Genomic DNA, 26,296 nt, shown 5'->3' on the forward strand with positions numbered 1-26,296 from the left:
ACCGCTCTGCCAAGAGCGTAACGAATAATAAGAAGAAGAAGAATGTATTAATTGGGCCGTTTACCTTCCAATTCCCAGAGTCAACGTGCGGCCCTTCGGACTTCATGTGCAAATCCGGTCGCTGCATCCCGGCGACATTCAAGTGCGACAGCGAGAACGACTGCGGCGACTACTCGGACGAGGCGGGCTGCGTCAACGTGACGTGCAGCTCGTCGCAGTTCCAGTGCGACAACGGCCGCTGCGTGCCCAGTACTTGGAAGTGCGACTCCGAGAATGACTGCGGCGATGGATCTGATGAGGGCAGCCACTGCGCGGAGAAGACCTGCGCTTACTTCCAGGTCTGTGAAGCACTCATTAATTTTAAAGAGTTAAACATGTGCTTCATGTGTGGTAAGCGTACTTTTTATTGTACCCCTCCCTACGTCAGAAAAAAAGTATTGTTTAAGTATCAAACCGCCTAAGTGACGAGCCTAAATGGTTATTTTGTTTTTGTTACGTTTTAATTTTAAAGATACCATTTTCTTTTTTGTTAACTTCAAATTAAAATCAAATTGCAATTTTCAAAAGGATGCGCAAGACGATGAGTGTTTTGATATGCTCTCTGCGTGCACATAATAATAGCTGAGCATGTGCCTATTAAAATTCACAACAGCGACTTTGTTCTTTTGATAGATTTCGTTTGCTCGCAGCGCGCGACGATCTAGTCCCGCTGAGAAATCGTTCGTCTGAAGGCGCCCCTTATGTTGTAATTGTTTCAACTAACTTCTATTTGTACATACCATGATTGCGTCGTGTGGCATACGATTGTAACGTGTTAATCCGTGTCTAGTTCACGTGCCCGCGCACGGGGCACTGCATCCCGGCGTCGTGGGTGTGCGACGGCGACGACGACTGCTTCGACAAGCAGGACGAGGCCGACTGCCCGCCCGTGTCCTGCCTCGCCAGCCAGTTCAAGTGCGCCGACCTCAAGCAGTGCGTGCAGGTCAGTCACAAATAGTAGCATCTTCTATTCCAAAACTTTTTTAGATTGTTCTTTTCTTAGAGATACAGCACACACATGTTACTTTTAGCATCTGCGATCGGCAAATTTAGTTTTTTTCTATTTTAGGAATTACAAACAAATATAGTAGGTACAGAAATTAACTATACTAACAAGTGAACAACAACTTAGACTTGTCATGCTCACTAAAATGTCTCTGGGGTAGTGGCGTGTGAGGCGGGTCGTTACATTCCCTATAATATGGTCGAGTGAAGCGATGGCTGGTTCACACGTCATGTCTGTGAACAGGCGCTGCCTTCGGGGACTGGTCAAGGAAAGATATACCTGACATAAAATATATAATTATGTATCAAAACGCAACAATTAACCTAGAAATTAGCACGGCACTAAATAAATATATTCAAAACTGCCACGCGGTCTCGTGCTAGACGGGCGTCTTAAAGGCCACCTTCTATCGACGGGAGCGCGTGGTAAGTAACTTGCTTCCGAATGTATTGTAACTTCCTACTTTTTTATATTTTTAAACCGGCAGACAGTGGTGACTGAGTTTGTTGCGGCGCTTCTTCTCAGCACTTGCCAAATGTTTGTCTCGAAGCGCTGCCGCGCTGGTAGGGCAGAAAAAGAATGAGACATGTATAGGCTCCTTAAGAGCATTTGACGATTTGCAAGAACTAATTTAATTAGTCTAAACAAATAAAGAAAATTTTGATTTTGATTTTTTTGATTTTGATTTTGAGTGGTAAGTGGTAACACATCCCACCACCACGTAATTTAGTCGCTTTTTAGAAATTGAATGCAGCGACCACACATAATGTCAAACAGTCGCTTTTCAGAAGCTGGACGCAGCGATAGCAATCGCTCAAACGCCCGATCCCCGATTCGCGTCCGAACGCATGAAGTCACGAAATCGCAATGCTGCATCGATTGCCAATAAAACGAGCGATTCCGTTACCCCGTCCGAATGCATAAAAATGCTGCATCAATACAGTCGTAAAATCGCCGATTGTCGATGCTAAAAGTACCATGTCTGTTGTGGCCCCTGCCCTTTTTTGGTAAAAGTCCAAAAAGAATCGAATTCCGAAATTTTAAAACTGAACCTTATGTGGTCTCAGGAAGCGTACAAATGCGACGGCATCCCGGACTGCAACGACGGCAGCGACGAGGCGGGCTGCCCGTCCCTGGCGCCGCACCAGTGCCAGCCAGACAAGCAGTTCCAGTGCCGCTCGTCCGGCATCTGCATCCCCACCACCTGGTACTGCGACGGTGAGTCCCTGCTGCTGCTGTGTGTACTGCGACGGCACCCGGCCTGCCACGACGGCTCTGCTGTTACTCCTGGCTATGCATATGCTATGGCTAGCATAGATTTGGATCGTGATCAGCAAGGAAACAAGTGAAGGTTACGTTAGTCAAAAAGGCAGTTTCAACTATCTTTTGATCTGATATGAAACGAAAATAAGAAATCTTTTTAGTTCAGTATCGATATTCGATATCATCTACTGATGGCATCGACCTAGCACTAAGAGTAATTTACTGGTTAAGACCGAGCCGAGCGGAGAAGTGGATATAATGAAATCTGGTTGGTTATTCAAAACACGTCTCCGCTCCGCTCTGGTTACAAGGGTATCCCTCAGATTTACCACACCTTTTGTAGTCGACTATTAGCTGATTGACGCCAGACTTTTCAGCCAATTCTCTTTGATTTGACATTCTGCGACGGTCAATAAACATGGTTCTCACTCGCTCCCCAGGCACGCCGGACTGCGAGGACCTGTCAGACGAGCCGACGATCTGCGGCACGGTGCAGTGCGCCGCCAACTACTTCCGCTGCGACAACGGCCGCTGCGTGTTCAAGGCCTACGTCTGCGACGGCAACGACGACTGCGGCGACGGCTCCGACGAGGGGCTCAAGCACGCCTGCAAGCCGCCGCCGTTCAGGTACAGGGCCTAAGAAGGTCACAAAGTATCTTCCGAACTCTTGTAGGTCCTTCCATCGTGTTGGTTTATGCTAGTTAATTGATGCAGTTTACTTCTAAAGAATTCGATAAATCGAAATCATACTGATGGGATGCCCAGGTTCTTTATATCCTCGTTTCAATCGTGCAACATAGGTTTTTTGCCAGCATCTTTCTCAAGTCTTTGCGCAAGGTTCTATAATGTAATTACACCTCACAAGCTCATTATACATTGATCTAAAGTACAATCTTTATTGTTTCTTTTTTTACAGATGTCCATCGGGTCAATGGCAATGTCCTGGAGTGACTGGTCGCTGTGTCAACCTCACGCAAGTGTGCGATAACAAGTTCGACTGCCCCAACGGTGCTGATGAAGGTACTTAAAAATAGAATGCTCCTCTCTAAACTTTTGAAGTCGTTTACCCCCATCATTAAATATTGCAATCAAACAATAAAAACTTATTTTATTTTTGCAAGTAAGCCTTTAAAAGGCACCTTTACACGGTCTAGTATTAATTCTACCACTATGGGCCAGTGCTGAGAAGAAGCAGCACAAGAAATTCTGTCACATGTCAGCTTCTTTTTCAATAACCTTGTCAGAATGAGGGCTATCGTTTTAGCGCTCACCAGTTAGCGCCACTGTAGAGTAAGGTCCTGTCACTTGCTAGTAGAGGCCTATCGCATTTGCTCTCATCAAGATGGCGCCACTGTAGAGTAAGGTCCTGTCAATCGCCAGGGGTGCCAACTGTTAAGTATAAAAACGATAGCCCTCATTATGATCATCATATTGCTTCCAGGTTCGAGCTGCGACTTCGCGGAGTGCGAGCACCAGAGCGGGCTGTGCTCCAACGGCTGCAAGCAGACGCCGGGCGGCCCGCTGTGCCTGTGCCCCGCCGGCGAGGAGCTGGGCGCCGACGGGCTCGCCTGCCGCGACATCGACGAGTGCGACCCTCCCGGGCTCTGCTCCCAGGTCTGCACCAACACCAAGCGCTCCTACGCCTGCTCGTGCACGCCCGGCTACCGCCTGGCCGCCGACAACCACACCTGCAAGGCCGACAACCACTCCAGCGCCTTCCTCATCATCTCCAACCGCCACTCCATCCTCGTGGCCGACCTCAACGAGCAGGGGCTCGAGCGCGTGCCCATCAACGTCGAGAACGTCGTCGCCACCGCCTCCAATATGCACACCGGCACAATATTCTGGTCCGACATGAAGCTGAAGAAGATCTCGCGGTTGGACCGCGGCAGCGAACCTCAGGTGATCATTTCGACAGGATTGGATCTGGTGGAGGGGCTCGCCTACGACTGGGTCGCCGGAAATATTTACTGGCTCGACAGCAAACTGAACACGATCGAAGTGGCCAAGGAGGACGGGAGCTCCCGGACCGTTCTGCTGAGCGGGAACATCACGCAGCCGCGAGGGATGTGCCTGGATCCCGCGCCGAATGCGCGCTGGCTGTTCTGGACCGACTGGGGCGAGAACCCTCGCATCGAGCGCGTCGGCATGGACGGCACGCAGCGCTCGGCCATCATCACGACCAAGATCTACTGGCCTAACGGTCTCACCCTTGACACGGCGACGCAGAGAGTGTACTTCGCCGACTCCAAATTGGACTTCATCGACTTCTGCTACTACAATGGAACGGGAAGACAGCAAGTTTTGGCCGGAAGCCATTACTTATTGCACCCTCATTCGCTGACGCTTTTCGAGGACACGTTGTACTGGACGGATCGTCAGCTCAATAGGGTGCTATCGGCGCATAAGTTCAAAGGATCGAACCAGACGGTCGTGTCTCATTTGATATCTCAACCCTTATCGATTCACGTTCACCATCCTTCGCTGCAGCCGCAGTACGACTCGCCCTGCAAGAAGAATCCCTGCCAACATCTGTGTCTATTAAGTCCGAACGCGAGCGTAGAATACACTTGTATGTGCAAGCCTGGCTACAAACTGCACGCCGAGGGAAAATGTGTTGAAGGTAAAGTTAAATAAATTCAGTATTTGTCACTTCTTGTGCTTTCTTCTCTGATGAGATTTTAATGAGTTACATTATTTTGCAGAGGAATCTTCATATCTGATGATCCTGAAGGGATCGCAGATAATCGACCTGTCATCGGATGGTTCTGGAAGAGCCGGACAGTTAGCTTCAGTTGTAGGAATCCAAGGTAATTCTGAATTTATAAAGGCCAAGTAGAATTCTATAATTAAGTCAAGCCCAAAATCTCCTATTTCTCTTTTTTCTTGCTTAATAAAAACTTTATTTTCCAGGTGGAGTTCAACTGGACTACGACCGACAAGGCCACACGCTGTACTGGCTGCAGTCCATATCGGGCGACAGCGAGGACGACGAGAACTGCACAATCTACAGTATGCCTTACGGCGGAGGGAACAAGGTCGAATTCCTCGGAGCGGATACCGGCATCGTGGGCGCGCCGTCGGCCATCGCCTTCGACTGGATCGGCCGCAACCTGTTCATGGCGAACCGCGCGGCCAGCAACATCGAGATGGTGAAGGTCGACGGGAAAGTCAAGTACCGCACCATCGTCATGGCCAACGACGGCAGCAAGCTGTCCGTCGGCAAGCCCAGAGCGATCGTCCTGAACCCTAACGACGGGTGAGCATTTCTGACATTATGGACACTCTTTTTAAACTTTCGCGTTCCATTTCACCAAAAATAGTAAGACACGGGTCTTAACGCGACGCTTATTAATGAGTTACATTATGTAGTCACGGCTTGACGTTTCGGCTGCGATGCTGCAGCCGTGGTCACAAGCAGACTGGCGGCTCGCGGCGTCGTCTGTTCGGGCGGGCTTGAAAATTTTCATGTCATTTGTTACACTACCACTAGTGATCTTACCACCACCACAGAATAATAATAAGTACTACGTACAGAAGTTTTACTTCGCGAAGGTATTTAAAAAAATGTATGCTCAATGTCATTAACAATATGGTGTAATTTAACCTGTCTCAAGAGTCAAGCACCATTTTATTGACAAACGTCAGTGATCGGCACTGCGCCGAAGCTATAGGGCTGACTTCGGTAAAATGATGTGACGTGAGGTGCCACACTGCGGAAAATGGCGGAAGAAATACAAATATCATGAATAATATTAACTACTTATTTACCTCTCAGTGTCTTGAGGCAACTTAAAAAAATACATTCTGACGTGTTTTTATTATTATTTAGGCAGTTAAATACTACACAGTATTTAGTACACCATTTTCTTTATTTTCTTCCATCATACACAAGAATACGCGTGCGTAAGTATGTGAGGCCTTGTCGTATAGTATCCTGTAGGTGGGCCATCGTGCGTGTTTTGTTTTCGATGTAAACTCGCGGAGATGAACAGGCCTGCCACCACACACAACTCAGTATCCGTATTCGTACTCGATATGATAATGTAACTCATTAATAAGCTGTTATCTCGCGCCGGAGGGAAGACGATGTTTCAAGTTCGAAACCCTTCTATTTTCTTTTAATCAATTTCATCATTTAACGTGAATCAATTCTTCTCTTTCAGGAAGATGTTCTGGTCGGACGAGGGCGGCTACGGCGTGCCGGCCAAGATCGGGCGCGCCAACATGGACGGCTCCGACCCCGTGGTCCTCGTCAGCGACGTGGAGCGGCCGGCGGCGCTGGCGCTGGACGTGGAGCGGCGCCTGCTGTACTTCAGCACCGCCTTCCCGCCCGGCGTGGCCTCCGTCGACACCGACGGCAACGACCGCAAGGACATCCTCAGCGAGGCGAACGGCATCGCCTACCCCAAGGTCATCGCCGTGCTCGAGTCGCGCCTCTACGTGCTCGACCCGCGCCACGAGAAGATCATCAAGGCCGACCTGCCCAACGGCGACAACATCAAGACCATCATCGACAACGAGAGCGACCTGAAATCGATGACCGTCTTCCAGAAGCGGAAGGCGGTGCACCACCCCTGCATCCAGAACAACGGCGGCTGCGAGCAGATTTGCATCCCGGCCGATGGAGGATCGCGCGTGTGCGGCTGCTCCGTCGGGTACCGCAAGGAGAACGAGGTCAACTGCGTGCCCTACAAGACCTTCGCTGTAGTGTCGCAGCTCGACCTCATCAAGGGCTACAGCCTGGACTCCAGCGCCGAGGCCATGGTGCCGGTGACCGGCGCCGGCCACCACATCCTGCACGTGGACGTGCACTTCGCCGAGAACTACATCTACTGGGTGGAGTTCAACCGCGGCCAGTGGAACGGCATCTTCCGCGTGCGCCCCAACGGCACCGAGCTCCAACACGTGGTCAAGGACGGCATCGGCAGCAACGGCATCCGCGGGCTGGCCGTCGACTGGGTCGCCGGCAACCTGTACTTCACCAACGTGTTCCCGCACGAGAACTACGTCGAGATGTGCTGGCTGGACGGCTCCAACCGCAAGGTGCTGGTCAAGACGACCATGGACGCGCCGCGCGAGCTGGCCGTCAACCCGCTGAAGCGCCTGCTGTACTGGATCGACTACGGCCAGTACCCGCGCATCGGCAAGGCCTACCTGGACGGCTCCAACTGGCAGACGCTCGTGAGCTCGGGCATATCCAACCCGCGGGACTTGACCATCGACATGCTGACCCACGACGTGTACTGGGTGGACTCGAAGCTCGATCAGATCCAGAAGATATCTTACAGCGGCGGGAGCAGGCAGCTGATCAGAAGCAACCTGCCGAACCCGATGGGAATCGCCATTCACACCGGAAGCGTCTACTGGGTCGATAGAAATCTGCAGACGATTTACAAATCCTCCAAGCTGCCCGGCAACACGTCCATGCCCGACAAGGTCAGATCGAACTTGCCGAAACTGCGCGATATAGTAATTTTCGATGTGAACAACCAGCCGACCGATGAGAATAACCCTTGTCGCAAGTTCGGAAACGGAGGCTGCGACCAACTGTGCTTCAGCTACCCTCCCGACGCCGGCAAGGGCGCCACACATCGCTGCGACTGCGCCACCGGACAGCTGGCGGCGAACGGAAAGAAATGCGACGTAGTCGACGAGTACCTCGTGTTCACGACCCGAACCGAAATCCGCGCCATCAACTTGGACCCCAAATCGACGAACGTTCCGTTCAAACCGATCGGCAACCTCACCAACGTTGTGGGCGTCGAGTTCGATTACACGGACAACAAGTTGTTCTTCACCCAAATCAGGCCGTGGGCCAGGATCGCCTGGATGTCCGCCAACAACCCCGATTCTGCGGGAATACAAAACATCATCAACAAAGGAATCAACCCCGAAGGCATCTCGTACGACTGGACCCAGAAGAAGATCTACTGGACCGACAGCTCGAACAATTCGATATACGCGATGAACCTCGACGGATCCGAACTGGTGATGATAGCCAGGGTCGAGAGACCGAGAGCCATCGTCGTGGATCCCTGCAACGGAACCCTCTACTACACCGACTGGGGCAGATTCGGAACCTCCGGCAAAATCTACAGGACCACCATGGCCGGCTCGCTCAAGAGAGCGATCATCGACAAGGACCTGTCTCAGCCGAGCGGGCTCACAATCGACTTCGACGACTACATGCTGTACTGGACGGACGCGGTGCGAGAGAAGATCGAGCGGTCGAAACTGGACGGCTCCGAGAGGGAGGTCCTCGTCACGGCGACCATCTACCCGTTCGCGATCACCGTCTTCGGGAACTACATCTACTGGACCGACCTCCAGCTGCGCGGCGTGTACCGCGCCGAGAAGCACACGGGCGCCAACATGGTGGAGATGGTCAAGAGGCTCGACGACTCGCCGCGGGACATCCACGCGTACAGCCCCAGCCGCCAGCGCTGCCAGGCCAACCCCTGCAAGCTGGCCAACGGCGGCTGCGCGCACTCCTGCCACCCCGCGCCCAACGGCACCGTCGAGTGCCGCTGCGACGACAGCGCCAAGCTCGTCAACGAGGGCCGCATGTGCGTCGCGCGCAACGTCTCCTGCGACCCGTCCAAGTTCTTCTGCGCCAACGGCAAATGCATCAGCCGCATGTGGTCCTGCGACGGCGATGACGACTGCGGCGACGGCTCCGACGAGGACGCCAACTACTGCGCCTACCACTCCTGCTCGCCCAACGAGTTCCGCTGCAACAACGGCCGCTGCATCTTCAAGTCGTGGAAGTGCGACCACGAGAACGACTGCAAGGACGGCTCCGACGAGGAGGGCTGCGTCTACCCGCCCTGCGCCGACGGCGAGTTCACGTGTCTGAACTCCCGCTGCATTCCCATGGCGCAAGTTTGCAACGGCATCAACGACTGCAAGGACAACGTCACCTCGGACGAGACGCACGAGCGCTGCCCGCGCAACACCACGTGCCCCGCCAACCACCTCAAGTGCGAGAAGACCAACATCTGCGTGGAGCCCTACTGGCTGTGCGACGGCGACAACGACTGCGGCGACAACTCCGACGAGGACCCGCTGCACTGCGCGCAGCGCACGTGTCCGCAGAACAGCTTCCGCTGCCCCAACCACCGCTGCGTCCCGGCCACGTGGTACTGCGACGGCGACGACGACTGCGGCGACGGCGCCGACGAGCCGCCCGAGTACTGCCGCTCCGAGGGCCGCACGTGCTTCGGCGACCTGTTCACGTGCGACAACGGCAACTGCATCCCGCGCATCTACATCTGCGACGGCGACAACGACTGCCTCGACGGCTCCGACGAGGACGAGCGCCACCAGTGCAACGAGCGCAAGTGCGACGCCGACACCGAGTACACGTGCGAGGAGAACAAGTTCTGGGGCCGCGCGCAGTGCATCCCGCGCAAGTGGCTGTGCGACGGCGACCCCGACTGCATCGACGGCGCCGACGAGAACGCCACGCTGCACCGCTGCGCCGCGCCCGCGCCCTGCGCCGCCGACCAGTTCCAGTGCACCAACGGCCGCTGCATCAACGAGGGCTGGCTGTGCGACCACGACAACGACTGCGGCGACGGCTCCGACGAGGGCAAGCGCTGCAACGCGCTCTACAAGCGGTGCACCGACCAGGAGTTCCAGTGCCAGAACTTCAAGTGCATCCGCAACCACTTCCGCTGCGACGGCGAGGACGACTGCGGCGACCACTCGGACGAGGTCGGCTGCGTCAAGGAGAACAAGACCTGCCCGGCCGACCAGTTCAAGTGCAACAACGATCAGTGCATCGACAACAGGCTCGTGTGCAACAAGGTGGCCGACTGCACGGACGAATCGGACGAGCCCGCTCACTGTAACGTCGACGAGTGCGCCAAGCTGGAGATAAACCAGTGCGGACACAAGTGTATCGACACTTTAACCGGATACTACTGCGACTGTAACCAGGGCTACAAGCTGATGCCCGACGGGAAGGCCTGCGCGGACATAGACGAGTGTCTGGAGACTCCGGGCGTCTGCTCCCAGTATTGCTCCAACACGCCCGGCTCCTACTACTGCAAATGTAACGACCAATACTACGAGCGCGAGGCCGATGAGAAGACGTGCAAACGCAAGGACAACACGACGGCTTGGGTCATATTCACCAACAAATACTACGTCAGGAACATGTCCACCGACGCAACGTTGTACAATCTCGTTCATCAAGACCTCATGAATGTCGTGGCGATCGATTTCGATATCAAAGACAACATGATGTACTTCGCTGATGTCTCCGCGAAGACTATCTACCGATCGGACTACACGGACCCCACCCCGACGAGGGAAGTGGTCATCAGACACGACTCGCACGGTCTCGAAGGTATTGCCATTGATTGGATCGGCAGAAAACTGTACTGGCTCGACAGGCATTCCAAGAACTTGGACGTATCAGAGCTTGATGGTACAAGAAGAAAGACGCTGAAGACTGGAATCGCTGATCCTAGGGCCATTGTCGTACATCCGGGCACCGGGTACTTGTACTACACATCTTGGCATCTCCAGGCCTACATCGGAAAGATGGGTATGGACGGCTCGAACTTCAGTATCATTCTGAACTGGGAACAGGACATCGCCTGGCCGAACGCTTTGACAATCGACTACTTCACTGACAGGATCTACTGGGCTGACGCTCATTTGGACTACATCGGATCGGCTGATCTGGAAGGCAGACACAGACACGTCGTTCTGTCAGGATCTAAGGTTCCTCACGTTTTTGCGCTCAGTCTGTTCGACGACGAAATTTACTGGACCGATTGGAACCTGAAAGCTATAAGCAAGGCCAACAAACACTCGGGCGAAAACTTGAAGATTCTAAGGAACACCACGCACAGGCCTTACGACATCCACGTCGTTCACCCGTTGCGGCAACTCCCGTACCCGAACCCTTGCGGAGACAACAACGGCGGATGTTCACATCTCTGCCTCATCGCACCGCCTCACGAATCCAGCTACCTTAACATAGAAGGTTACGGCGAGGAAGGCGCCACCACTTACAAGTGCGCTTGCCCGAACCAATTCTACTTAGCGCGAGATATGAAGACCTGCATAGCAAACTGTACCGACGGTCAACACAGATGTAACGGGCGGGACGAGAAATGTGTGCCGTGGTTCTGGAAGTGCGACGGCGAGAAGGACTGCATGGACGGGTCGGACGAGCCGGACACGTGTCCGGTCAGGCATTGTCGAGCCGGCTCCTTCCAGTGCAAGAACACCAACTGCACCCCGGCTGCGACGATCTGTGACGGCACCGACGACTGCGGCGACGGCTCCGACGAGGCTCAGTGCGCTCACGAGTGTCCGCTTCTCGAATTCAAATGCAGATCGAGCGGTCGTTGTATTCTGGATAGCTGGAAGTGCGACGGAGACGCCGATTGTAAGGACCACAGCGACGAGGACCCGGCGATGTGCCACAACAGACCCTGCAACCCGGATTCGGAATTCTCCTGCAAGAACGGCAGGTGTATCCCGAAACTGTGGATGTGCGATTTCGACAACGACTGCGGCGACGATTCCGACGAGCCGGCCTACATGTGCCGGCAGAAGAACTGCACCACCGGCTGGAGAAGATGTCCCGGCGCGTCCAACTACAGGTGCATTCCCAAATGGTTGTTCTGCGACGGCAAGGACGACTGCAGGGACGGCTCCGACGAGCTGCCCGAGAACTGCCCGACTTGCAACTCGGAGACCGATTTCACCTGCGAGAACATGCGGTGCATCCCGAAGCAGTGGCTGTGCGACTTCACCGACGACTGCGGCGACGGCAGCGACGAAGCCGAGACGGTCTGCCAGCACAAGTACAGGGAATGCTCGGAGTCCGAGTTCAAGTGCGGCAACGGGAAATGCATATCGTCAAGATGGCGGTGCGACCACGAGGACGACTGCGGGGACAACTCGGACGAGATGGACTGCGGCGGCTTTAAATGCAAGAACGGCACCTTCCAGTGCGCTTCGGGCCACTGCATCGCGGCCTACTTCCGCTGCGACGGCGACCGCGACTGCCGCGACCTGTCCGACGAGATCGGCTGCCCGCCCCGCTACCCTGGCGGTAGATATTGTCCGGAAAGCAGGTGAGCTATCGTACACCCTTCTTAAAAAAAATAATAAGTTTTATGAACGCTAAGGCTGGGTTGCACCATCTTACATTAAGGCCAAGAACACACGGCGCGGTTTTCACTCGCGCCCGCGGCGGTTGTGGAATTGCGGTTTTATTTCAAAACTCACGGGAGCGGTTATTTGCGCGGTTATTCTAAGAACTCACGGCGCGGGTGAAGCAAAGTTACTGATACAAAATACGCATACAACCGCACCCGTTGCGGGCGAAAACCGCGTGTTGAGTTGTGCATTAGTTTTTACATAAGTATCTGCATTCTACAGAAGCTGCGGGCCCGCAACCGCCGCGGGCGCGGGTGAAAATCGCGCCATGAGCTGTTCTTAGCCTAACTTTGACGAACTTCAAAAAACCGGCAAACTCCATACAAAAAACACGGGTTACGTTGTAGTTACGGTCAAAGTTAGGTGGTGCAACTTAGCCTAAGTAATAGTCACTTAAAAAAATGTGATGGGAGGTGGATGAACTAATAAAATGTTTGTTTTCCAGGTTCCAATGCGCGAACAACCTGTGCGTGTCGCAGCTGGACCTGTGCGACGGCAGCGACGACTGCGGCGACGGCTCGGACGAGGCGCCGGCCATCTGCACCAACTTCAACTGCGACACGCTGCGCCGCTTCCACTGCGACAACCACCGCTGTGTGCCCAGGTCAGTCGTAGCACGGGTTCTGGATGCACACAATTTGGACAGTGGCAGTGCACAGATTTTATTCGGCTGAACTTTATTCTTCTATCCTGAACACCACGCTCTTTTCCGCCGGGATATGCTTGAAGTTGTAATTTGAAAGAAAGAAAGAAATATTTATTACGATGAACATCACTTATGCTGGATTTCTATATTCAATTCTAATCCAAATTATACGGATTTGGATTGTCAACTGTCAAATTTTAATATGTTTTTGGCCAAAATAACTGCGGTTTTTGATGTTTTTACATTTTTATATTGTTTATAAGACTGTTAAAACAAGATTAAAGTGTAAATGCATCGAAAATTTTGGAAATATAATCTAAAACTGTATTCAATTTGACAGTTGTAATCCGGATTTGGACAAGGATTGAATATGGGAATCGGGCGTTAGAGAACAAATAAAGTATACGGAAAAAAAGACAGAAATAGCACATAAATCTTACAAGGAAATAAAAAGTGAACTGAGCAGTGCCACCCTGTTGCAACCATCGCAATGGGACTCCACTCAGCATAAAATATGCAGTTGCCCACGGTGGGGAAGAACACGACGCTGGTTTCAGTGTGCCCCATGCCATGCCGATTGGAGGAAAGCCAGGAAGAAAGAAAGATTGCCAATGGGGACGGCCAAATTCCACCGCCACCCATGGTTCTTCCTGGCGTTCTCACGGCGTACTAACCGAATTTCGGAGGAGCACGCGGGTACTTGCTTTGGGCTCCTTTCCCCTGGTTGTGTGGGGTTCTCCACGCATAAGGGCTTAACTTGGACATTTGTTCCCGACTTGAATACTATATCCCCTGTACTGTTTTATCTATATACCTATATATATAGCGCTTAAAAAACTGAGTTAGTGCCTGAGGTATGTGAGCGGCACGGGTGACATAGACATGACGTGCAAAGTATACAAATTCGAAGGAGATCTGAAGTCTCGCTGATGTTTAACCGTCACAAAAACACATTCTCGTGCCGCTTCCATATCTCAGGCTCTGAGTTAAGCGCTATAGTATTGTTTATAGCAAACTATAGCAAAAACTAGTGATCTTATTGACGCAACTTATTAACTAATAGTTTTATTGACGAGTATACTCCTCCTCCAGATACCAAGTATGCGACGGGGTCGACAACTGCGGCGACGGCTCGGACGAGAACAACATGACGCTGTGCGCGGCGCGCGCGCGGCCGTGCGACCCCTATGCGCAGTTCCAGTGCGCCAACAAGCGGTGCGTGGAGCGCGCACAGCTGTGCGACCTGCGCGACCACTGCGGCGACGGCTCCGACGAGCGCGGCTGCCACCAGGCGCACACCTGCACTTATCTTGACAAAGGTTTGTACTTGGGTCTTCCTCTCTTCCTTTCCACATCCTCTCCTCACCTCGTCTCTCTCTCCTTCCCTTCTTTCCTAATCTCTTCCCCTCCTCCTCTCTTCTTCTCCTCTCTTCCCCTCCTCTACTCCTATCCTCCCTCTTTCTATCCTCCCCTCCTTTCCTCCTCTCTTCGTCTTCTCTCCTCTACTCTCTTGCCCTCCTGTTCTTCGTTTCTTTCCTCCTCTCTTGCCCTCCTCCTCTCTTCTTCTCCTCTCTTCCCCTCTTCTCCATCTATCCTCCCTCTTCCGGTCCTCCCCTTCTTTCCTCTTCTCTCCTGTCCTCTCTTGCCCTGCTCTCCTTGGTTTTTTCCCTCCTCTCTTCCCCTCCTCCTCTTTTCTTCCCCTCCACTCCTCTCTTCTCTTCCCCTCCTTAACTCTCTTTCTCTCCTGTCCTCCTCCGCCCCTCTGCCCCTCCTCTCCCCCTCCCCTTCCTTTCTGATCCTCTTCGCCTCTCCACCTCTCCTCTTTCCCTCCTCTCCTCACCTTTCTTCTTTTCTTCCTTCATTCCATCTTTCTTTCTTTCGTTCTTACTTCATTTAAGCTTATTCCTTAGGTTTAACAGTAGGTGTGTCAGAGGTTTACCTTTTACACTCCTGAAGAAAATAGCAAGATTATCATTGTTAAAGCCTGGGGAGACTGAACCTTATCTTTATCCTGGTACTCAGCTATAAGTTTGTGCAAACACTTCCTGCAGTCAGAAATCAGTCAAGTGTCATTTGACCGCTGACTGTCTGACGCTAACGTTTAATTTAAGGCGCAAACTGACTGTAAGTAACCAGTCTTAATAGGTCCTGAAGCGTTTATAACCGTCAAATAATACCCCTATCTCGTTGCAGGCGGCTGCGAGCACTTCTGCACGAACCTGACGGCCCCGGCCGGCGCCGGCCCCGGCACCGGCGGCGGGTACATCTGCACGTGCTTCCAGGGCTGGATCATATCGCCCGCGGATAGCAAGCGCTGCGTCGACGTCGACGAGTGCGCCGACGGCACGCACCACTGCTCGCAGCTATGCACTAACCTGAATGGAAGTTACAGCTGCGATTGTAGAGAAGGCTTCAAGTTAGTATACCGCCTGGTCCGTGAGCACGTAGAATTTTGTCCAATGACCCCAAGCTACCCATCCTTATCGCTCGCGTGTAATTATGTTGCTGTCGCGCTCGCACACTCTCTGCGGGCGCCCGTCGCACAGTCGCGACAGCAATATAATTACGCGCGAGCAATAAGGATGGGTAGCTTGGGTTCATTGGACAAAATTCTACGTGCTCACGGACCAGGCTTTAGTACTCGTATAGCTCTACTTGTATTGATCTACCTTATGGAAAGAAACAAAATATCCGAAACGATAAAAATCGTCAGCTAAACATTACTGTACTAACATTAGACGTGCTCAGGGCAGGGCACCGACGAGATGGTCAGACGCGGTGAGAAAGACGGTGGGCGGAAACTTACATCGGGCGGTCCACACAGCTTGTGACCGCAGTCTGTGGAGGAACACTATTTTACACTAGTGGTGGGCGCGATCATCATCAGTGTCGGACCGAGGAAGGAGAGAGAAACACTACCGGCCATACTAAAATCTCTAACATATTTAGGATTTTAACTTTATTTTTCTTTAGAGTTCAAAAATAATTGAGCGGACATTTTGGGGCAGATTGAGGTGCTGAAGATTATGTAATTTAGATTTTAGATCACGCGTATTGATACCTACTGACTGTGAGATGCTAATTATAATGTCATTTTACTTACAGATTGGCAGACAGCCTCTCGGGCGTTTGCAAAGCGACAGACGGCGAAGTGGTCCTCATGTTCGCCAACGGGCCCGAAATCCGCGCCTTCGTGCAGGACAAGAACGACGAGTTCGACGTCATCACCTCCGAGAAGAGGATAGAGGCCATCGACTACGACCCCAAGAGAGAGATGGTGTTCTGGGCTGACAGCTACGACAAGACCATCAAGAGGTCCTACATGGTCAACGCTCTGGAGGGACAGGTGAAGACAGGCTTCGCCCAGGATCTCAACATGAAAGGAAACTCCAAACCGACCGCATTGGCCGTCGACTACATGGGCGATAACTTGTACTGGACTGAAACCGACAGAACTGGATCGAAACCGCGCGGACGCGTGATGGTCGCTAGAACAGACGGAAGGTATCGACGAGCGCTGGTGTCTGCCGGCATCGAGAGTCCCACGTCAATAGTCCTGGACCCGCAAATGGGAAGAATGTTCTGGGCTGATGCTGGATCCGCGCCGAAGATCGAAATCGCCTGGATGGACGGCTCGAAGCGGCGACCGATCGTGACCGAGAACATCCGACACCCGACCGGTTTATCGATCGACCAGGCGATGGACCACTCGATATACTGGGCCGACACGAAACTCAACACCATCGAGATGATGCGCCACGACGGCTCGCACCGTAAGATCATCCTGCAGGGAGACATCTTGAAGCACCCGTTGTCTTTGGATGTGTTCGAGTCGTCGCTGTACTGGGTGACCAGAGACACTGGAGACTTGGTGCGGCAGGACAAGTTCGGCAGAGGCGTACCGTTTGTGATATCGAAGGACCTGGATAACCCGTCGGCTGTGAAAGGTGAGAAATTTAAAATTTGGTACTAATTTAAATCAAAACTGTTGAAAAAGAATTCAATTAGTATGATAAAATAATGTGCTAGCTTATCATTGAATCCAAAGGATTGTTTGGAAATAAATATGAGGTCAACATGTAGGTCAAACACTTCATTTACCTCTGGTAGGTAATTCGGAGAGTCGTGTTCCTGCAGCATCCGAAGATCATGTTGATGAAATATGATTCCTGCTTTCGAAGGAATGAGCGGCTTTCAGTCAGTTATTATTACGGTGCGGATAAGCATGCGTTGTAGTACGGAGTTTCATACAAAGAAATTCTGACCGCCTCGAGTTGATGTGTGGTGCGTCCTTAATAACGTATAATGACGCATTCAGGATGCTGATGGAGCTGCGACGATACTGTAGTGCATTAGGGATGCTGGCAGAAGCTGGAGTAGATAGCTTTGCTGCCATTTTAAGAAAGCGCACGGCGTCCCTGGCGTCCCTGATCCACCGTGTGCGTGGCGGCTCCAACAGCCTCCTGCAGAGTGCCGCGGCGAGGTTGGACATGCTATTATGCAGCACTGGACACGCGTCCATCTTACTAAAGACACCAAATTGACGTTTTTTATTTATGTGTAATTATTGTGTGATTTACTAACCTAGTTTCTAAGACATTTGTTACTAAAGCCTGGTCCGTGAGCATGTAGAATCCCGTCCAATGACCCCAAGCTACCCATCCATCCCTATCGCTCGCGCGTAATTATGTTGCTGTCGCGCTCGCACACTCACTGCGGGCGCCCGTCGCACAGTCGCGACAGCAACATAATTACACGCGAGCGATAAGGATGGGTAGCTTGGGGTCATTGGACAAAATTCTACGTGCTCACAGATCAGGCTTTAACCCTATCATGGGTTATGCCTGAATCAAATACCTTTTATTTTATTTATTTAATATTGTTTCGCGTGTTCCAGTGTACCACCCGCGGCGCTACAACACGTCAGCGGGCGGCGGCGCGTGCGCACGCGCCGTGTGCTCGCACCTGTGCCTGGCCGTGCCGGGCGGCCGGCGCTGCGCCTGCCCCGACGCCGCGCCGCAGCCCAAGCGCGCCGCGCAGGACGTAGCCTGCGACGCCGGTCAGTATAGCTTCTAGAAATAAGTCTACTGCTGAATGTGTCTACAGCAGGACAAGTTTAGTGCTGAATAAGTCTACTGCTGGATCTCCTCAATGCATGGCCTCAAAAGAGAACTTTGCATCTTTTGAGGACTTATGTTCGTTTTAGTGCATGCTGTTACAAACGAAGAAAATAAATTGCATCGTAGAACATCACAGAATATGACATAGGCATCTTATTTGAATAGTGTAATTGAATTGTAGAACGGTAGTACCTAGTTCTATTCATAAATAAATCCTACTAACATTATAAAGGCGAAAGTTTGGATGTCTGGATGTTTGTTACGCTTTCACGCAAAAACTACTGAACGGCTTTTGTTGAAAATTTACAGTTTTATTGTAAAACAGTTAATTTGAAAATTAATTAATGGTGTCATATACCCAACTTTCATTCTTACCTTTCCTCCCCCAACAGCTGTTGAACCCGAGCGTCCCCTCCCCCGAGTATGCCCATGCGAGAATGGCGGCACCTGCGTCGAGGAAGAAGGCGAACTCAGCTGCGCCTGCCGCGCCGGCCTACAACCGCCGACGTGTGCCGCCGCCGCGCCTGTGACTGCCGCGCGCGCCGCCGCCGCCGCTGCTGTGATAGTGCCGGTGTTATTGGTGCTGGTTCTGGTGCTAGGAGCGGCTGCCGCGTGGTTCGTGATAAGGAAGAGACCATTGTGAGTATTATTTCTTCAGTATATCCCTCCCGAGTCTGCATATATGAGATCGGCAGCATAAAAGGAAAGCTCCGCTGCTGCTGTCATCGTCCGGTGTTGCTGGTGCTTGTATTGGTGCAAGGAGCGGCGTTAGAAAGAGGCCATTGTGACTGTTTTTCCCTCTCCTCGTGTAAGCCCATGTAAGGAGAACGACAGCACAAAAGAAAGACTCGCTCCGCTGTGCCTGCAACCGCCGACGTGTGCCGCCGCTGCGCCTGTGACCGCCGCGCGCGCCGCCGCCGCTGCCGCTGTCATAGTGCCGGTGCTGCTGGTGCTGGTTCTGGTGCTAGGAGCGGCGGCCGCGTGGTTCGTGATAAGGAAACGACCATGGTAAGTATTATTTCTTCAGTATATCCCTCCCGAGTCTGCATATACGAGATCGGCAGCATAAAAGGAAAGCGCTGCGCGCGCCGCATCGTCATGTTAGTGTTACTGGTGTTGGTATTAGTGCTAGGAGCGACGGCCGCGTTGTTCGTGGTTAGGAAGAGGCCCTTGCGAGTATTATTTTTGTTGTTTCTTTCCAAGTGTATCCGTGTGAGAACTGCTACACATACATCGAAGAGGACAACGAATTCCGCTGCTCCTGCTCCGCGGGTCTATGATATCACGCAAACAAGTGGCCAGTGGCTGCTGCGAGTGGTCGGAGAGCTACAATTTGAAATAGTTTATAGTGAGTTGTCGCTACCGGAGGCGTGTCTCGTTACACGTGGCACGATTCTATAGCTACTAAGCCATCGGTGACTGGTCGGTGGTCTGTTTATGCGGATTCTCAATAAAGAATATCGTAAGGTTCTGCCTATGTTCAACGATGACAACTGTCACAGCAACAATTATATTGTTGTTACCATCCTCCAAATAACTTAACATCAATTTATCCCTCCTCCTGTAAACATATTTTTATCGGCATGGGGCACACTGAAAATCAGCGCCGTGGCCTTCGTCACCGTGGGCCACGGCATATGCTGAGTTGGGTCCCGTTGCAGTGGGCATCTTGTTGGTGAATGGGTGGCACTGCTATTTTTTTTCTTCTTCCATTATTATGTGCCACTGTCATGCCTGTATTTGTGTGATGTCCATTGTAATAAATGTATCTTTCTTTCTTTCTTTCTGTCCTAAGAAATGAAAACAAATGAATTAACTAACTACTTCTCCCACAGCGGCAAAGGCGGCGGCCTGGGCAGTTTAGCGTCCTCGCAGAGCGTGTCGTTCCGGCAGGGCTCCAACGTGGAGTTCGGCGGCGTGGCCGAGCCCGCCTACTCGCTGGAAGACACGCGCAAGGGCCGCGACTTCAGCAACCCCATGTACGACGCCGTCACGCGCGCGCGCGCCCAAGGCGACCCCGAGCCGCCGTTGCGTGAGTATATATTTTATATATTAAATTTATAATAATAATACGTTTATTTTCAGACCATTGATCCATACAGAGTTGTGTTAGTAACAATATTATACTTAAAATCTAGGTTAGTAGTAACATAAATTAGTCAAAAAACCGGTTTCTGGATCCATGCATGTGAATATTAATCCAGTGCTTAAAGATGGGACACGATGGCCTATCTTTGATAACCGACAGGATGCTGTTGGCGCTCTCCCGTATCCTCGCAAGCATCGACGCTGTTCGTTTACGGATGATAGCGTAGAAGTCATCCACACGCGCTTCCGTGAACATAGTCGAAGCACTGCAGAACCTTGATAGCCCCATCAGCATCCTGAAGGCATTGTTGTACTGAACCCTGAGAGCGTTATAGGGCGTTATTTATGTATTTTATACGACCTTAACCGCACCTAATATCCCAAGCCCAAGCCCAAGTCCCATCCCACTTAGTCCCTCTTCTTAACTCGTCCCACACTCACATGAAAATGGCACAAATCAAGTCGGCTTCGACGAGTATTGCCAAGAACAAAAAAGAAGAAGAAGAAGAGTTTCTTTAACCTGTTCAACGTTATGGGGTCACTGAGGACCCCTCAAATAATTAAGTATTTTAACAACCCAAAAATTAACATTTCAAGCTCACCGTGTCCGTGGTGATGCGGTGGAATATACTGGAATAGAAAACTTGAAGTAACTTACTTAATATTAGAAAAAAAAACGTAAAAGTCGTGAGTTAATCGACAGTAACCTACTTTTGTCTGACTTCATCCAGGTTTTACTCATTTTTAGGGTTCCGTATTTTAAATTAGTAAGTAGGTATGTATGTAATGTACTTACTACACCATATAAGTAAATGCATTATTACAATTCATTCACTTCTTTGAAGATTGCTTCGGTTAAACTGTTGAAAGTGCACTGTCTATTTTCTAAATGCACCGCGAACAAAAATAGATGACCCTGCCTATCTAAAATAAGGCGGCAATGACTTTCAAAAGTTCGCATAGTTGATCTGTCACTTTGATCTATTTTTTATAATGTTGGTAATCTTGCAATAAACTTTTTTTTTTTTTTCAAAATTGGCTGTGGACTATTACGCCAGTATTTTGCGTTTTATCCGATTGCAGGGGCGGATTACAAAAATTCTAAAAAATGATACACGCAACGTTATCCGGGCGAACAGCTCTATTACCAACTTCCTTAAATGAGTAATAAAAAAAAAACTCATAAATTTAATTTATTTTTGCAAATAGGCTTTTACACTTCCCAGTATATTAACCCTACCAGTGCCCCACAATATTATATTAATGAGTATCACAATATTACCTTAACCGTTTCGTTCCCCCAGCCGGCATATACGAAGTGCCCGACGAGCTCAAGGACAAAGTGGTGTCGGCGGTGATCTCACCGTCATCAACGGAGACCCGCAGCGCAGGCCTGAAGCGAGGCTCAGCGGGCGCGGCGGGCGCGGGCGCGGCGCGTGCGCTGGACCCGGCGGCGGACACGGGCGCGGACACGGCGGCGCTGGTGCGCGAGGACCGCGAGTGCTAGCGCGGCGCGGGGCCGCTGGAGCCCCGCCGCCTGCGCGCCCGCGCCCCGCGTTACCTACGCCTGCCGTTCCGAGCCGACTGGCCGGTGACCCGAGCCGACTACGACGTTCCTCGCTTTAGCTGGATGTAGTGTAGCCGTAACTTTACATTCATTTTTGTTCTTTTATTCATTGTACACACGGCCAGTGTTAACTATCCATTGCCGTTTTTGCTCTCGCTCTCTTTGCGATAGAACGAGACGATGGGCAGTTAACACTGTTGCCGATAGTACGTTAACACCGTGAGAATATAATTTCTAACGATAGCACTGATTTTTTAAATAATAATAAAATTATCAGATGGTAAAATTGTAAATTCGCTGCTTTGATCGGTCAGCGTTCGACTCGTTGACTCGTCACGGGAGTTTGAATTCGGGAACTCGATTCTGATCGGTCCCGAAACGAACGGTTATTCTTTAGTATGCGCAGTTTGACAGAGGCGCAGCATTAAAAGCGCACTGAAGGCGACGGCTCTGTTTCGTCGGCACGCCGACTCGAATTACGTAATTGATAACTTCGTTTGGACGGCACTGTCTTCGTTTAGACTAGTTATGCTCAAATCGAATCATTCCATTCGGATCGGTGCCGTGCAAGTGAAGATAAATCTTATATGGGCAGCGCCCTTGATAACATTCTCTGGAATCGCGTGTCGTTGTTTTTGAGCCTTTCTTACTTTTATTTTCACTTTAACCTTTAACGTTTCGAAGTTGTGTCTACAGATGGCAAATACTCTACGAGAGTGTTAAATGAGGTCTTTTCAACTATGGACACAACTTGAAATCTTTTGTAACGTCTTTTACACATTTTTCCTCTTCGTTTTCCGATAATTTTCAAGTTTATTGTCACTCAAAGCCGACGACACTCCTTTCCAGAGAACATTGTCATTTCGGACCGAAGTAATCATATCAGCACGTGATATTGTTCATAATCGAACGTTATGTATATAGAGAGATTTATAAATTTGTAACTTAGACTAAAACATGCATTCCGACTTTGTCCGAGACTATAGACATATGATTTATATTTACGTGTTATACATTTTTATCGTTTTACAAAGCTCGCCGTACCAATTTCTGTTGCGTGGTTAGGTAAGCCCAAACATTCCTAAGATCTGTATAGGACGTTGATCTAGGTATAGAGACTAGTACATAATTGAGTAATAAAGGAATTGTTGTTCGGCGCCGGAGCGCTCGCCGCGAACGCTCGGCGCTCGCTCGGGACGCTCCGGCGATCTTCCGTAGGGTTTTAAATTCGTTCGACAATAAGCAATATACTATATAGAAAAATAATTTATTTATTTCGGTTAAGACTATGTAAAATATAGCCGTGTTGTGTTTTATAATTGTCTATTAAATGGTAAAATTTATTAGTACTTTGTGGGACTCATTGACGATTTGCCATAAATGTGTGAGATAATGTTTCTGTTGTTAATTTTTAATTATTGATAATCTCATCAGTTGATATCGAGCCTCTTACGAAATGTAAATAATGATATTGCGTTCATCTTATCTTGTGATGTATATTGTAAACGAAATTATTATGATCATTCGATACGAATATAAATATGTATTATAACTATATAATAGAGACAAAGATGTCTTTGTGAATATTACATCACATTAATTAACGAAAAATTACATAATCTACAAAAATACTTGTATGAGAATTGATATAATGTAAAAAGGTATAAATCTGTCAATATTAAGAATAATATATGAGAGTAAGAAGATGAAATATTTTTGTATTGGGATTATTATAGTTATTAGACAGTCGTCTGACATTAGTTGAAAAATATTGTGTAAAAATAAATGAACGATGAAAACAAAATGTTTATTTTATTACTTATAACCTATAAACCTTGCTATAAAGTTATAAAACCCTTAATCGAATAATTAAATAAGACCGAAGTGATACAGCGATAATTTGTGCCTATTGCTGGCCTTCCGTACATGAGCATTAAACCGTAACAGCAGGGTAGTGTACGCGTAGCCGCCTCCCTCTTGCCTCTGCCTCGTCAATGAGAGAGAATCACGAAATCGGCAACCACTAAGTCTAAAAAATCCGGGCTATAAATACATAATTTGGTAGGTTGGCTGATATTATATCAGTGAATATTCAATAATGGTAGGAGGATCTCAGGACTTTGGACATGTTGGACATTCTCTCTAATCTGTGGTACAAAGTAGGTTCACCACCGAAGTGACTGATTGCGACTTTGTTAAGAAAACCTGAACTAATCAATACAAAAGAAACCTTATGTCGACCCTTTAAAGATAGTTTTATTTTGATAAAAGTTAACTGAGCTCTATTCACTGGAATGAAGTACGCCAAATGTCACATCACATACTTGGCACATTTGACATTTAAGACATTGTTGCCAACATTCCGGCGTTTTTACATACCTAAAAAAAACAGAAATGTCAAACAACTGCCAAGTAAATTAATTTTGAATTCAAAGTATTTACGTAACAAGTTAAAATCATTTTATTTGTTAAATATGTGTGTTTCGTGTCTGTTTGTGTGATAACTTATCTAAATAGATAAAATAATAAGCGGTGTGTGTAGTACTTACGTATATAATCAGATAACCCCTTGGGGTCAGATATCGTTCTTTGATCAACATCATCATCATTCGTTTCATAACTTCTCTAAAGTAATACCTACTGTGGGTCTAGACAAAGTGCAAATTATAATCGCAAACCAGTCGAAAAGTGGTCGAAAAGCCCCTTTTTTGTATGGAGTTTTGACGGATTCGATTTTCGATTCGATCAAAAAGTGCGTTTTGTCTAGGGGGGCTGTATTATCAAGTGATGTCGTGAATCTTTGTTTACAAAGTAGCGAGACAACACCGATCGATTGTAGCAAGCAGTCAGCGGCTGCCGCAAGTCTCATTTACAAGACAGTAATTCCTATATTGTGCGCGATCGGTTGAATAAATCAAAGTTTATGAAGAAGTGTATGTGATATTATATTTTTTGCCTTATTAATCGTTACGAATTTGTATTTTCTTGTAGTGTTTTTGTAAAGTGTTGTTAATAAAGTAGTGCAACTGATTTGATCATGTCACCACAAATGAGAATGATAACGCGCGTCAGTCGTTTGTTGTCTGGCGTCGCGGCACGTTCTGGTGCCGTCGAAATTGTTGTGGACCCCTTGAGAAGCCTTGGAACAGCTCGGACCATGGCCAGCAAAGTTTTAAATGCCGATAATTTGAACCCAAATGTGCTAAAATTGGAATATGCGGTGCGCGGCCCTTTGGTGATTCGCGCTGCCGAGATCGAAAAAGAACTACAAAAGGTAATTTATTTATTCACATCTTATTTAATTTGACTAATATTATAATGCATAGCTTTAATAAAGAATAATGAAAACCATTTACTTCATTATGATAATGATCTGTCATTAGGTAAAAGTACACCATAATTTAGACTCACGAAATATTAAATGGTAACCAGTTTTGGCATATCTAAAGAATCCAATCACTTCCATTTGGCAATATTGTTTCAGCCAGTCATAAACTTAAGAAATTATGTATGAATGTGTGTATGAATTTAGGTTATAATTTTATTGATTTCACCCCAGCATGAGTTTCAGGAAGCCAGCAATGAAGCTCACTTACCATGCCTATTAACTTTTTAATTCACATTCTAATGTGCAAAACATTGAACTAGATTTAAACAAGTTTTAAAAGGAACTTGTGGGTAGAATAAATATTTTTTAGCACAAGTCAGAATCTTTGAATAATAAATTCATAGATACCCACATGAATGTGATTTAAGTAATTTTTATTTAAACATTTAGATATTGTCTAAATTCTATTTAAAGAATACTTAGAATGCAACTTTTTTTAAAGACTACTGAAAAATAATATTAAAATGTTACTATTTTCTATAATAAGTTTAATAACTTTATTAAAACAACAATGACATTGTATTATTAGTGGGTCAGCTGAAACATATGCTGCCTTTGTTATGTAACCCGAGCCACAACCTGCTCTGATGCAACGTTGCGTTAACCACAATGTGAAGGTCATGGTTTTATCTTAAACCTGTTATCCATTGATTAACTTTCATGTTAAACACTTTCATACGTACACACTAAAGTGATTCTTATCAGCATGGTATATGAAATTGAATGTGTAAAATGTGTATTGTTTTATTTACACCATTGTAATAGTTTTGATATTGATTTAAATGAATAATGATGCCAAAATTTGCCAAAAATCAATCATGCAGAAGAAACTGTATAAAATAAACAATTAAATGCAGGATAAATGTTGCATACATACTTAATTAAGTGGGAGTTTAAAAATTGCATTTATTTGAATACAAATGTAAAACTTTGAATTTCAAACAAAAAAAAACAGTCTTAGTCCTTAATCTTATCAAGATCACTGGTGTAG

The 26,296-nt window shown here is 48.9% G+C and overlaps 2 protein-coding genes across 2 annotated transcripts in view; both read left to right on the forward strand.

Moving 5' to 3' along the window:
* The window catches only part of LOC135077759 (low-density lipoprotein receptor-related protein 2), a 325,621-nt gene extending 301,900 nt beyond the window's left edge, over positions 1–23,721 (forward strand). The window contains exons 11-27 of the mRNA XM_063972330.1: positions 79–338; positions 830–982; positions 2,113–2,263; positions 2,749–2,935; positions 3,225–3,328; positions 3,750–4,931; positions 5,014–5,118; positions 5,222–5,567; positions 6,475–12,411; positions 12,942–13,100; positions 14,235–14,461; positions 15,336–15,558; positions 16,248–17,089; positions 18,040–18,201; positions 18,655–18,901; positions 20,098–20,294; positions 21,655–23,721. Coding sequence (XP_063828400.1) covers positions 79–338; positions 830–982; positions 2,113–2,263; positions 2,749–2,935; positions 3,225–3,328; positions 3,750–4,931; positions 5,014–5,118; positions 5,222–5,567; positions 6,475–12,411; positions 12,942–13,100; positions 14,235–14,461; positions 15,336–15,558; positions 16,248–17,089; positions 18,040–18,201; positions 18,655–18,901; positions 20,098–20,294; positions 21,655–21,857 — 10,685 coding nt within the window. The 3' untranslated portion in view covers positions 21,858–23,721. The remainder of the gene's footprint in view (positions 1–78; positions 339–829; positions 983–2,112; positions 2,264–2,748; positions 2,936–3,224; positions 3,329–3,749; positions 4,932–5,013; positions 5,119–5,221; positions 5,568–6,474; positions 12,412–12,941; positions 13,101–14,234; positions 14,462–15,335; positions 15,559–16,247; positions 17,090–18,039; positions 18,202–18,654; positions 18,902–20,097; positions 20,295–21,654) is intronic.
* Positions 23,722–24,694: 973 nt separating this feature from the next.
* Positions 24,695–26,296, forward strand: part of LOC135077761 (alanine aminotransferase 1) — a 35,305-nt gene continuing 33,703 nt past the window's right edge. Inside the window, exon 1 of the mRNA XM_063972333.1 lies at positions 24,695–25,191. Coding sequence (XP_063828403.1) covers positions 24,955–25,191 — 237 coding nt within the window. The 5' untranslated portion in view covers positions 24,695–24,954. The remainder of the gene's footprint in view (positions 25,192–26,296) is intronic.

The sequence above is a fragment of the Ostrinia nubilalis genome, chromosome 13, assembly GCF_963855985.1.
Source record: "Ostrinia nubilalis chromosome 13, ilOstNubi1.1, whole genome shotgun sequence".
Lineage (NCBI taxonomy): Eukaryota > Metazoa > Arthropoda > Insecta > Lepidoptera > Crambidae > Ostrinia > Ostrinia nubilalis.